This window comes from Cylas formicarius, unplaced genomic scaffold (assembly GCF_029955315.1).
Source record: "Cylas formicarius isolate icCylForm1 unplaced genomic scaffold, icCylForm1.1 PGA_scaffold_4__25_contigs__length_36172078, whole genome shotgun sequence".
NCBI classification, from domain to species: Eukaryota; Metazoa; Arthropoda; class Insecta; order Coleoptera; family Brentidae; genus Cylas; species Cylas formicarius.
Genome location: NW_026844334.1, coordinates 28,134,026 through 28,146,337, shown reverse-complemented (window position 1 = coordinate 28,146,337; position 12,312 = coordinate 28,134,026). Strand labels below are relative to the sequence as shown.

The 12,312-nt window shown below is 32.8% G+C and overlaps 1 protein-coding gene across 6 annotated transcripts; it reads right to left on the bottom strand.

Moving 5' to 3' along the window:
- Positions 1-1,447: 1,447 nt before the first annotated feature.
- On the bottom strand, positions 1,448-9,096 carry LOC132701312 (uncharacterized). 6 transcript variants are annotated; one of them, XR_009618761.1, is made up of 7 exons: positions 8,509-8,648; positions 8,320-8,438; positions 5,169-5,247; positions 4,698-4,848; positions 3,095-3,358; positions 2,158-2,261; positions 1,448-1,574 (listed from the first exon to the last, which is right to left on the bottom strand). XR_009618761.1 is itself a non-coding variant. In XM_060669117.1 (5 exons), exons 1-4 carry the CDS (start codon positions 8,581-8,583, stop codon positions 2,207-2,209), a joined length of 360 nt encoding a protein of 119 aa, XP_060525100.1. In that variant the 5' UTR covers positions 8,584-8,643; the 3' UTR covers positions 1,448-1,574; positions 2,158-2,206. The 6 variants fall into 6 exon arrangements, 2 of the variants coding, with proteins under 2 accessions (XP_060525100.1, XP_060525101.1); XR_009618760.1 differs by having other exon boundaries at positions 3,095-3,348; positions 8,509-8,641; XR_009618762.1 differs by lacking the exons at positions 8,320-8,438; positions 8,509-8,648 and adding an exon at positions 9,027-9,096 and having other exon boundaries at positions 3,095-3,348.
- Positions 9,097-12,312: the final 3,216 nt, after the last annotated feature.

Genomic DNA, 12,312 nt, shown 5'->3' with positions numbered 1-12,312 from the left:
AGGATCATGTTATGGTGTTTATTGCAAATTTGACATGTCCTTACCTTGGAATCATCCGCTTTGTGGCCGATTTGCAAGCAGTTTGTGCATATTTGAGTCCTTTTTAATTCGCATAACCTTTTTCCTAGAGAATAAAAGACATAGCAAGCAATTTCCGACACCTATATGTGACATGCCTGTCCTGTTTACAAAAAGAGCATCTGAATTTAAATTTAGATTGGGTTGAATGGTTTTCGTTATTAGTTACAACGTGAGAATGCGTTTTGTCCTTGCTAGCAGATTTATTGTCTATTTATTTTATAAATTTTATAATTTAATAAAATTTTATAATTTAATAAATCTTCTAGCTTCGGGCTTGTTATCTTGGTAGTGGAAGCTTTCCACTCTTTGCGAGTTTGATTATCTAATTTGCTTATTGTAACAAATAGTTTTGGTATGTCCCAATGATTTTTCAGTTCATTTAAATTTTGTAGCGCGCGAGTATTTCGCTGAATCGTATCCCTAGGAATATATGATTATGATTAAACATTTTTTTGTGCTCAAAACACTCTTTTAAAATTTCAGTCGCGACATCATAATTAGTTTCGCTTAGCTCTAATGAGTGTAAGAGTTGCGCTGCCTCACCTTTTAAATATGGCTGCAAATAGTAGCATTTTTGAACCTGTGACAGGTCAATTCTATTGAGTATGACGGACTCATATATTTTGAAAAATGGTATCCAACACTCGTAAGAATCCAAAAAAAATGGAACATGCATTGTTGGTAAATTAGGAATTGCTTGTTTATTGAATTCGGATTTCGGTTTGTCTGTTTGCCCTCGCAAGCTTTTCTAGCGACTCTGTCATTGTATAAGCTTTAGAAACTACCTTGAAATAGTTTTCTTCATATACATCGCGTTCGTTGACTTGCGAAGCATCTAGCATTGAATTTTATCGAACTCTTATCATGTTTCCTCGATCTTTGTTACGCATAATTTTAATTCGGACAAAGCTCTGCCATGTTGCTCAAATTGGGAAATTCGCGACTTGAATTTTGTTAGCCTTGCTTTTAGAAGACCTCTTTTATTTATGTGAGAATTCGCGGTTACCAATTAGTTAGCTTCCGTCATTTTTCTCGAAGTTTAATACTGCGCACGTACAAATCCGAATGACAAACTAGTAAAAACTAACTAATAAATTGAAAATATTCGAGAGTAACATGGAATTTTTGGAAAATGGAATGGACCTACTTGCTCTTTGTCGACACCTGCCGTCTGCTGGTTGCCAACCGCTGTACTCGCTTCAATCCTATTCGATGTCCTTTCGCATTGACTTTTAACGATATTCTATCCGGTTCGTGTCAAATAAACTCGCGAGTCAAATGCCGTTTACCGCACTTGTTGCATAATATACTATTACGTGCTTGTTCCTTTAAAAAAAATTAACTAAGAATCTGGCAAAATAACAGAAAGCCAAACAAATAAATAAGGTTTTATAAAATATATTACAATCAACATATTTTTATCAAATACGGCTCAACATAGATTCTCACATCCGGAATTTCCAGTTTGATATGGCGCTCTGGGAAAATTTCCCCTAAAAAAAGGCAGTGTAAATGCTGGGCTATTCAAAATGGAAAAAATACTTTTCTTCAAGTCAAATATAATTGTAGCCAAATCAAAATTGGCTGTTTCAAGTTATATATTGTAGTTCAAAAGAAATCATATACTTCGGACTTGCACAAATTATAAGGGAACTTTTGTTAGTAATTTTATGCTATTTTTTTCATTGAGCTCGATTAATTTATTAATGATTTCCTAGACTTGTTTAAGTCAGCTTGTTATCTATTGGTATAGTTTTATTTGAGAAAAATGACTTCTTGTAAATAAGCTTTCGGAAGTTAATAAACGCCATTTTGGGTCGTATTAATGACTAGTGAATTAGAAATTTATCAATGTATCATCGTCAACTTTTCGGTAAACAGAAGAATACGAAAACCCATTGTCCGGGAATTAGATTCCTTAGACTTAGTAAACAAAATATTATGCAATTCCCCAGTCCATCCTTTTTTTGGAGTGATAGTGATTTTAATAACGGTTTCCTGGTTAGTATCACAAACAGGAGTCCTCCATATGACTTCAACACCCTCCCCAATCTTAATACCAATTAAGACACTTACGCCGGACCATAGTTGCAGACATAAAACTTTTCGAATTTGTACTGCCCATCTATAGGAAAATGAGCGTAACCGCATCCGACATACATGGTGTTATCCCAAACCAGCTGAAATACGATAAAATGTAAATAATAAATACCTAACCGCCATAAAAAGAAAAGAATCATCAACTAGAGAATAAAAGAGATACAAGCAACAAGTCATACAAATAAATAAATAAAATTGATTTAAATACATTTTAAAAATTTGGGTATTTGGATTTTTCAGTCTGCTTTATCGAAATAAAATGATTTGGATTATCCGCTCCTAAAAAAAAACATCTGGCAACATCATTGCCTCACAAGGCGTATTTTATTACATTTTTATATTCACGGTTTTCTTTTGATTATTTTTGTGTAATACGTTCCCATACCTATCTAGTATTTCTCTTAAAGTTTAATTTAGTTGCAATTTCAACTAACAAAAGAATGAAATTTTTTGCTGTAGATTTATTTACATAAATTTATTCTGTAGTATACAGGTTGTTTAAAAATTAAAGATTCTAAAGTAAAACAAAAAAATGACCAAAACGTTATTTATCACCATGTTCAATTTTCACACACTCACCATGAACGTGGTGAGTGTGTGAAAATTTAAGTTGTCCTAAGTGTTGAGCCACAATCGATCACTTTCACAAATTTTCTTTCATTATTTTTTTTTTAAATAGAAACATTATTGTTATGTCCATTTATTGAATTCCGATTAGAATTGGATAGTTTATTGTTTTCATTGCTTAATTTAATATATTTTAATAAATATGGAGTAGTACATCATAAAAGCAAGTTTTAAAATCAGACTTTCAGCAATTATGTTTAAGAATTGTGGCGATTGTTTCGAAAATCTAACTACTAAGTCGACCACCATTGCATATTACCTTTATAATTCAAAATAATATACCTACCTATTTAAAAAAAAGTTTTTACATAATTGATAATTGTAGGTCGATTTACTAAGCCTTTCCCTACACTTAGTTTCAACTGTTTTCTTGTTTTGTCAAGTGTGACATGTTTTTGGTCCCGTTTTTGGTTTTGTTTGCATCAAAGGAGGTAAGGAACGATGGAACTGGCCTTCTAGATCGCCAGACTTGAAGCTCTTCGGTCTTCTTCAACTTGGTAGTCTCAAAGGACTATCTATGGTACTCTATGCCTATACAACCTAAAATAAGCTATATGAGCCATGCTTTCCCTGCTTTAAATTCACAGACACTTAATCGACAGAGGCATATTAGAATTTTGTACTTTATTTACTTTCATTCTTAATTTCTTGTTTCTGGTATGTTTTCATTGTGCTAATTAAAGTGATTTTTTGACGTTTGCAATGATAAAATTAAATTATTTTTCAGTATCTGCCAAGCATCACATTAAAATAGAATAACAAGAAACCGTTGAAATGAGGACGAGGAAATAAAATTTTCTATACCTGTTTGTGACAAACTAATTGTCACAACAATGTGCTGTGTTGCCAATTTTGTTACAGCATTTAAAAATTACATATACAGAGTTAAAGATGCGATGGCCCCAAATCAGGTGATCGAAGTGATAGTTCCAGGGTCTCTTTTCCGTTCTTTAACTTAAATGAAATCAAAAATATACCAAACCAGAATCAAAGTCCATTTGAGAGAACTCAACTTCTGACAGCAAATATGAAATGGAGAAAATGGGTTTAGGGAAACGCTTAGCCATTCGATAGAATTAAATTATGCATCACATCATGCAGTTCATATTGGAATAAACGGATATCTGAGGCTTTGAAAATGGATTAATCGATCGGTAAATTTTGGATACCCTGCAAGCGAAAGAATGATTCTGTTTTTTGTTCAAAGAACATTTGTCTATACTTTCAAATTTAAAGTTTCTCAATAAAATACACTCTTGTCGAGGTTATAAAAGTATCAGGAAAAAATAATCAAAAGAAAGCAAATGTAATTTGATATAAAGATGTTGCCATTATGTCAGTATGTTCGATAGGACAGACTCGGAAACCTAAGCACCTGAATTTTCAAAAACAATCTGTTTTCAGTTCTCCGCAAACGCTTAACGTTCTGTTGACCATCCATCACGCGTTACACGGATGAGGTCTATATAGAATGATTTAAACATAAACAATTTCTTTTTTGAATACATATTTCTAAAAAAAATATTATTTTTTCATGTGAACAACATTTGTGCGATATCTATTTTCCAAGCATTTTGTTTCCATAATATTTGGTTAAAATATCTCTTTTAGACCGAACAGATGTTAGAAATTTAAGGTGACCAAAGTTAAATTAAAATATGAATGACATTTCAATGCGGCTATAAAATATTATGTTGTCTTGAATAAAAAATGGGTTCATGCCTGGAGAAAATCCCCCCTTCACGTTAGATTTGTCTTAAAGTAGTACTTCATTATTAATTTAAATCTTTGTGTACTCAAAATTGAGTTTTATATACATATAACATGCCAGTGCCAGATCTGCCACCACTGGGGCCAAGATTTTGGATTCTTCCCATTTCTGAAATTACCTGTGTATAGTGTTCAGTTTTTTCTGAAAATCCGGCTGGATACTTGTAAGAAACATGCTCGCTCCACCAGGCCTCAATCGCACGGGTCCAGTTAGCACCTTTCTCGTAGTATGGATTGAATTTTGCGTAAATATTCTGACCGACTGACCACCTAGATAACATCAATTATAATATAAGAAATCTCAGCCTGTATAAATTTAATCTGACTATAAAAATATTAATACTGCTTTCAGGTAAGAAGGTACAAAATATGAACGTTTTTGGTACGTTTTATTCATTTAGACTTAATAAATCATATGATGGACAATGTTGACTTTAGATCTACTGCTACGCTATGCACAGTTAACTTCAATAATAATAACAACCAGAAACAACAAAAACGAAATTCTATAAAGAATTGAAATTAAAATAAATTCATATTATGAAGATTTAGAAAATTTATTTATACAGTTTTGTTACATTGAAACTTACGATCGTGGACAGCAACGTGTCCGTATACGCAGGTGTTTGCTATGTTCTGCGCAGCGTTAGCTATATTGTTGTCCCAGTACTAAAAAAAAGTAAACAAAATTATCTATAGTTTATAAATGGACTTGTGACATAATTGGAATGCTACTATTCGTTATCCCAAAATAAAAAACAGCGCTTCAAGTTTTATTACATTATGGTTCCACAAAGTCAATCTAATATTTCACTTGTCAAATACGTTTGTCAAATCTAATCAAAAAAAAGCTGCCAACGTTTTATAAAACCTCTAATCGTGAAATCAGATTGAATTTGTTAGTTTTGTTTAATTAGTAGTAATTTTGTTGAAACTGAAAAAGTGTCAGTTTAACACGACAGTTTCCATAACAACTTCGGATATATCCGGTATATTAATCACTGGTTTGGGAGCAATTGGATGCAGTGAAAATAGGAAAAATTTTACTCAGAAGGATTTTAATTCAATTGAAAAATCCTCTGGAAACTAAAAACCGGTATTCTTGAAAACGGAAAACATTAATGACAAACGGGGAAAAGATTCCATATCCAAATTTCGCAACAGCACATCGAGAATTTTATCAAAAGCCCATAATATATTTATTATTCTACGATCTTGGATGTTGGATCTATGGAACCAGAACGGAGACTAGTGATACAAGTTGTGCCACCATTACATTTCATTATGGTAGACGTTCCAACATTGGTATTTAATATAAACTCTAATAAAATGGGAGCCTCTTCAAAATCATCATCGATATAATACACAGTTGATTCAAGTTAGTAATTAAGTTTATTAATTTAGTAGTAAAAATATCGTAAGAGACAATCTTGCCTTTATTCTCCACTTCTATAATTCATAACAACTCCCTGGAAAGTTGTACAGAAAAATTTCAAGAATGGCTCTCTTTTAAGAACATTTCTATTTCCTAACATTCAAGAATGGTAACTCTGACCGTCAAGTCAAACGTCACTTAGTGAATGTATCCGCTCTTTTGCAAAAATGTACCTTAAAACTAACTCAAAATAAAAAACAGCGCTTCAAGTTTTATTACATTATGGTTCCACAAAGTCAACCTGATATTTCACTTGTCAAATACGTTTGTCAAATCTAAGCAAAAAAAGCTGCCAACGTTTTATAAAACTTCTAATCGTGAAATCAGATTGAATTTGTTAGTTTTGTTTAATTAGTAGTAATTTTGTTGAAACTGAAAAAGTGTCTTAAAAATTGTATATCCGGTATATTAATCACTGGTTTGGGAGCGATCGGATGCAGTGAAAATAGGAAAAATTTTACTAAGAAGGATTTTAATTCAATTGAAAAATGCTCTGGAAACTAAAAACCGGTATTCTTGAAAACGGAAAACATTAATGACAAACGGGGAAAAGATTCCATATCCAAATTTCGCAACAGCACATCGAGAATTTTATCAAAAACCCATAATATATTTATTATTCTACGATCTTGGATGTTGGATCAATGGAACCAGAACGGAGACTAGTGATACTAGTTGTGCCACCATTACATTTCATTATGGTAGACGTTCCAATATTGGTATTTAATATAAACTCTAATAAAATGGGAGCCTCTTCAAAATCATCATTGATATATTACACAGTTGATTCAGGTCAGTAATTAAGTTTATTAATTTAGTAGTAAAAATATCGTAAGAGACAATCTTGGCTTTATTCTCCACTTCTATAATTCATAACAACTCCCTGGAAAGTTATACAGAAAATTTCCAAGAATGGCTCTCTTCTCAGAACATTTCTATTTCCTAACATTCAAGAATGGTAACTCTGACCGTCAAGTCAAACGTCACTTAGTGAATGTATCCGCTCTTTTGCAAAAATGTACCTTAAAACTAGAAGAGCATAGCATGCAACGCGTTGATAAAATTCAGTCACGAATTTATTGAGCATACGCTCTGCTGTGTTCCGCTCGTGAAAACCTGTAACTAAAATGGCGTTTATCAAACTTGTTGCATAATATGCTATTATGGCAAGCCAAATGTCGGAAGTAGATACTGTAAAATACCCCCATTAACAATGAACAGTAGTGAGCACTTCCAATAACATTTTAAAAGAAAATGTAAGGGAAGAATGTACAACTTCAAAAAATACCCAATTAGTACTATTTACTAATCTGGATTCCTCATGCTTTGGTTATTAATGATATGTTGATTTGTATTTTTCGTTCTGTTTTTGAATTTTGTGCTCGATGCGTTAAATTTAGTTAAAATATTATGTTTCTAAAGAACTTTTATCAGTATAATATCAGTCAGTAATATTTTAAAAGATAGGAAGGACCGCAGTGGCAGGCAAAGGGCATCTTTCGGGCTCATCTTATTTGGGAGGTTGTGCTGAAGTGTATTTTGTTATAGAACGCTTAATATATTAAATATGGAAATTATTTGAGAGAAAAACTGTTTGGTGTTTTGATTTTGGTTCTGGTGAATGGGGTTGAAATAGTTTCAAGGGGATGTAAGCAGCAGAGTTGATAACCGATGACTTATAGGCCGGATGGTGATGAATGATCGAATGTTTGGTCTGATTTTCTATTATTAAAAATATCTAAGGATAGGAGATTATTATCAATGTCTAAGTTAATGGTTAAACGTACATCTAAATGGCAGTATCCCCAAATATCAACAACTTAGTTTTGGTTTTAGATCGAAAGTATCGAGAGCTTCCTTCTCAAAAGCTTCCATAAATATATTTTCCATGACATTCATAAATTCAAGAATAATATGTTCCAGGCAAGTACTTTTTAATTAAGATTAAGTTATTTTGATTCCAAATTCCGGAATTTTAATATATCTGAATTTATCTTGAGAGTAGCAACTAACCAGAATATCGTTTGGATCTAGTGCAATGGTTGTTGGCGAAAATAATAATTAAACCGGTTAACAAATTTTATTCGGTCAAACTAAATTTCTTTGCATTGTAATCAGTTCTCATACCAGATAAAAATCCGAGAATGCATAGAAATCTCTTAACAACCATTTAAATTTTAAATTTATTTTATTTTTGATTTAAAATTTAAATAATTTCCATTCCCATTGTCTATTTAACATTTTTAAAAATATGTCGATAGCAGACTAAATTTGCACTTATAATTAATGAAAATTGGCTGCTTTACCATCCGCTTTAAATTGATTCCCCTAGGTTGTCCGGGCAATTGATTTCTCGCTATCAACAACCTCAGCTCATTGTGTCTATTGACAATGTAGTTTTTTTCGGAGGCACTCACGCCAGTCTCTGTAAATAACGGTTCCCGTATATTTTCGTCTCGTTTCAAAAAAGCTTCAGCTCACAATTTTGAACTTACCATAAACTCCTTTAGAACACACAGCCGACAATTACTTACAATTAAAAATACACAAAGCAATACAGAAAGCTTCATAATGCGAGGCGTTGTTTGATACTACATTACTAAAATGTGTGTTTATATATATATATATATATATATATATATATATATATATATATATATATATATATATATATATATATATATATATATATATATATATATATATATATATATATATATATATATATATATATATATATATATATATATATATATATATATATATATATATATATATATATATATATATATATATATATATATATATATATATATATTCTGAATATAATCAGCTTATTTGGTTGTCTTCAACTACCCAACTTTCTTCATAATTTACTTAAAAGCACATAATTTACTTGTATTGGGTGAACATATCATTAGTAATACAATTTAAATGCACTCGATGTGAAGGAAAAGCCCGATAAGCCAATGTTTTTTTGCATTACGTTCAATAAACACTAAAAACACGTTACCTTTAAAAATATTATTACCAACGGCGTGTTTCGATCAGGCACTATACGACTATCCACTATTATCGCCGCAGACATACCACGGTTGTTTTTTACTGATATATTGCGCTAATGGATAACCAGTTTTTTTTTTCATGCAAATATTAAGTCCGCGCCATGTCATCAAAGATTTAACCAATTTAGAATTGCTTAAAAGCTAAAAACACAATATATGTTTAACAAATTGAATTTGGGATGCAATTTTCCCAAACCCATTTTTATGTAATTTATGTCCCACCCGAGGTGAGACTTATTGATCTTGAAATTTTCTTAACTAACTTTAAGCAGTTATTCTTTTTCTTAATTTTAGAAATTGCGGTAATTGAATACTGTACTTAACTACCATACAAGAACTCTTGATGCTTTTATCTCTGGAATACACATTGAGTTTCTAAGAGCAGATTCAGTGTCTTTTATCACATAAAATTTAGGCTGAGTCGATACTATTATCAGGAATTCTGTAGGATTAAAAGAAGTATCAAATCTGAGTCTAAATTGACTTACGATAATTATTGGAAGCATTGGAAGCATTCTGTTGCTACTGATCCTAAAATAAGTACTTCCAGGTTACCCATTTGACTTGAATTTAATAATGAAACTGTGGACACCTTTCAGCCTGTCGTTGATTCTCTTGCAGAATCGTTTAGTAGGGTTTATAGTTCTAAAAGTGTTATAACCTTAATACGAATTTGTACTTCCAGCTCGTTACGGGCTTTATTGTCAGTGATTGCGCTCAAATTTTTAACCGGATTATAAAATGCTGCAATGTACCAGAATGCTGGATGTTGGCTATGGTGTGTCCCGATCTGAAGAGTGATTCCTGATTTTTAAAATTATCAGCCAGTTACAATCCTACCTATTACTGTTAAAGTCTTTGAAAAACTGATTTTTGCATTATAGCAGACGATCTACTACTTCCAACTTAGTAGAGCCGGCAAAGTCTCTCGACAAGGAAATTCAGATTGATGTAGTGTATTTGGCTTTTGACCGCATTGACTACTCCATGTTGAATCAAAAATTTTCCGTGCTGATTTTTAGTGAGCCGCTTTTGTATCTCTTTACGTCTTATCTATCTGCTCTCAGCAAGCTATAATGGATTCCATTCGGCGCAGTTTATCGCAACATGAGTATTTGTTCCTACAAAGATGCTGTCATGGTTCACCATCAGCTCCCTAATGTTTATAAGTAGTGCGAGCATAATAATCTTACCATTGTATTTTTCCTTTTCTCTTTTTTTCTTCTTCCTTCTCTTTTCTTGTGTAGATGTCGCATTTCACGTAGTATTTTGTATTTTAAATCTCTATTGTAATTGTTTTATTACGTATTGTCCTGTAATTGGTGTGATCTGCGGCCCACAGAAGTAGGGTTACATTACGTTACATTCAATCTTTTAGACGCTGAAGGCCAATGCCAACGCAGTGTCACACCTTCTGCACTATTTCGGCAGACACTTCTATGGCCATCGTAAGTCCACAAACAATACCGTAACTCGTCATTGAAAACGATTCTTTTCCAATCATGATTCCAGTAAACCTGTTCTGGTGAAGATGCCAAATGTTACTGTCTATTCTATGGTTGTGCTTAAATGGTGGGTGTCTGCGGGCAGTGCTCCTACGAAGTGTATGGCGACGATGTTAAACTACTATATAGCATGTAGTACGATGTAGTATTACTGCCGAATGGAGATCCCAACCTCCCGTAGGTCTTCTATCCTATTTTGTTCAAATTCACTTACGGGTCTTCTATTCTTAAAGAAAAATATGGGGTTATTCTGGACTCCAAGTTCTGCTGGACGGATCACGTAAATGAAACAAGACAGAAGGCGTTCGCAACTGTGTGGTAAACCGTTCCCTCCTGAGGCAAATTAAAAAAGACTAGCAGGACATCAAAGTACCGCGCCGTCGCGACGGGCAGTCATCTAATATCAAAAAGGCGGCATTGGAATACCACGAGAAATCCTGTGAGTCGGTTCCAATTCACTATCTACACGGTCCTTTGCTTATTCCTTGCACCGACAATCGAAGAATTGACATTTTAAAAACAAAACAAAAAGATTTTATGCATTTTTAAAATCGCAGACGAGCAACAGCGATCGCTAAATAGGCAAAGAGGTACGGAGAAGGCAAAATTAATAGTATTTGACAAATTTGTGAAATCTTTCGAGGGAGTAACTTTGAATGAAACGGATGTTTTAAATGTCGCGGAGCATTTAAATGAAGCAGAGCAAATTGCGGCCTATTTTAACGCGCATCAAACAACTCTTGAGTTAATTACCGACAAAAATGATGATTTCGAAAATATGTTATATTCCACAATTTTAAGTGCAAAATTTTTCAAATATAAAATAACATGCCAAAATTTTTCCAAAATTTGACATTCAAATCGAAAAATGGCTTGAGTTCAGGGATACTTTTCAGTCGCTAATACATTTATAAATATCTACATATATCTAAGGGCCTCATTGCAACGGGGTCCCGCGGAAGTTATCCGTTCAATTGAACTCTCTTCCAAGAATTACAAAATTACTTGGCAAACGTTACGATTACGATATTACAATAACAATCGACTTTTAATAAACACTCACGTCAAGGCTTTGTTTTCTATCGGAGACTATCCAAAAGAAAACACATCAAAATTATGCGATTCGACTGATTGCGTTTCTTAACATTTTTACAACGACTAAATATTGGGAGACAATAATTATTTATCTAATTACTGCAAAATTAGACAAAAACACTATTAGAGAGTGGGAGTAACACAAAATAGGCCGACATGTTTGACGCAATCGAAGCAAACAATTCTGACAAATGTCAACAGAGATCCATTAAAAATTCCCAGATATGCGGGGCAATTCTTGTAGTTTTTATGCTGCAAATCTCAAATGCGTCTAGTGTAAAAGTGATAATTTATTTCACAAATATGAAAAGTTTCGGTGAACGAAGGAATTGATTTTATGAAAAATGCCCGTTTATGCACGTAATTGTTTCAAAAGCGGATATTTCGAAAAAACTTGCAATTCTTGCAATTCACACTGTTGCATGTTGCCAGCGGGTTTGAAATTATTGCGAATTCCAGTGGCGTCTCGTCAAATCAAAATAACGATTCTTCGAAGTAGGAAACACGTTCTACCGAAGCAAATAGAGTTGTGTTATCTTCCTCATGGTTAGAAACAAGTACAATTTTGCAGCGTAGAAATTTTTTATCAATTTCAAAATGTTCACGTCATACGCGCTTTACAGATTGTGGTAGT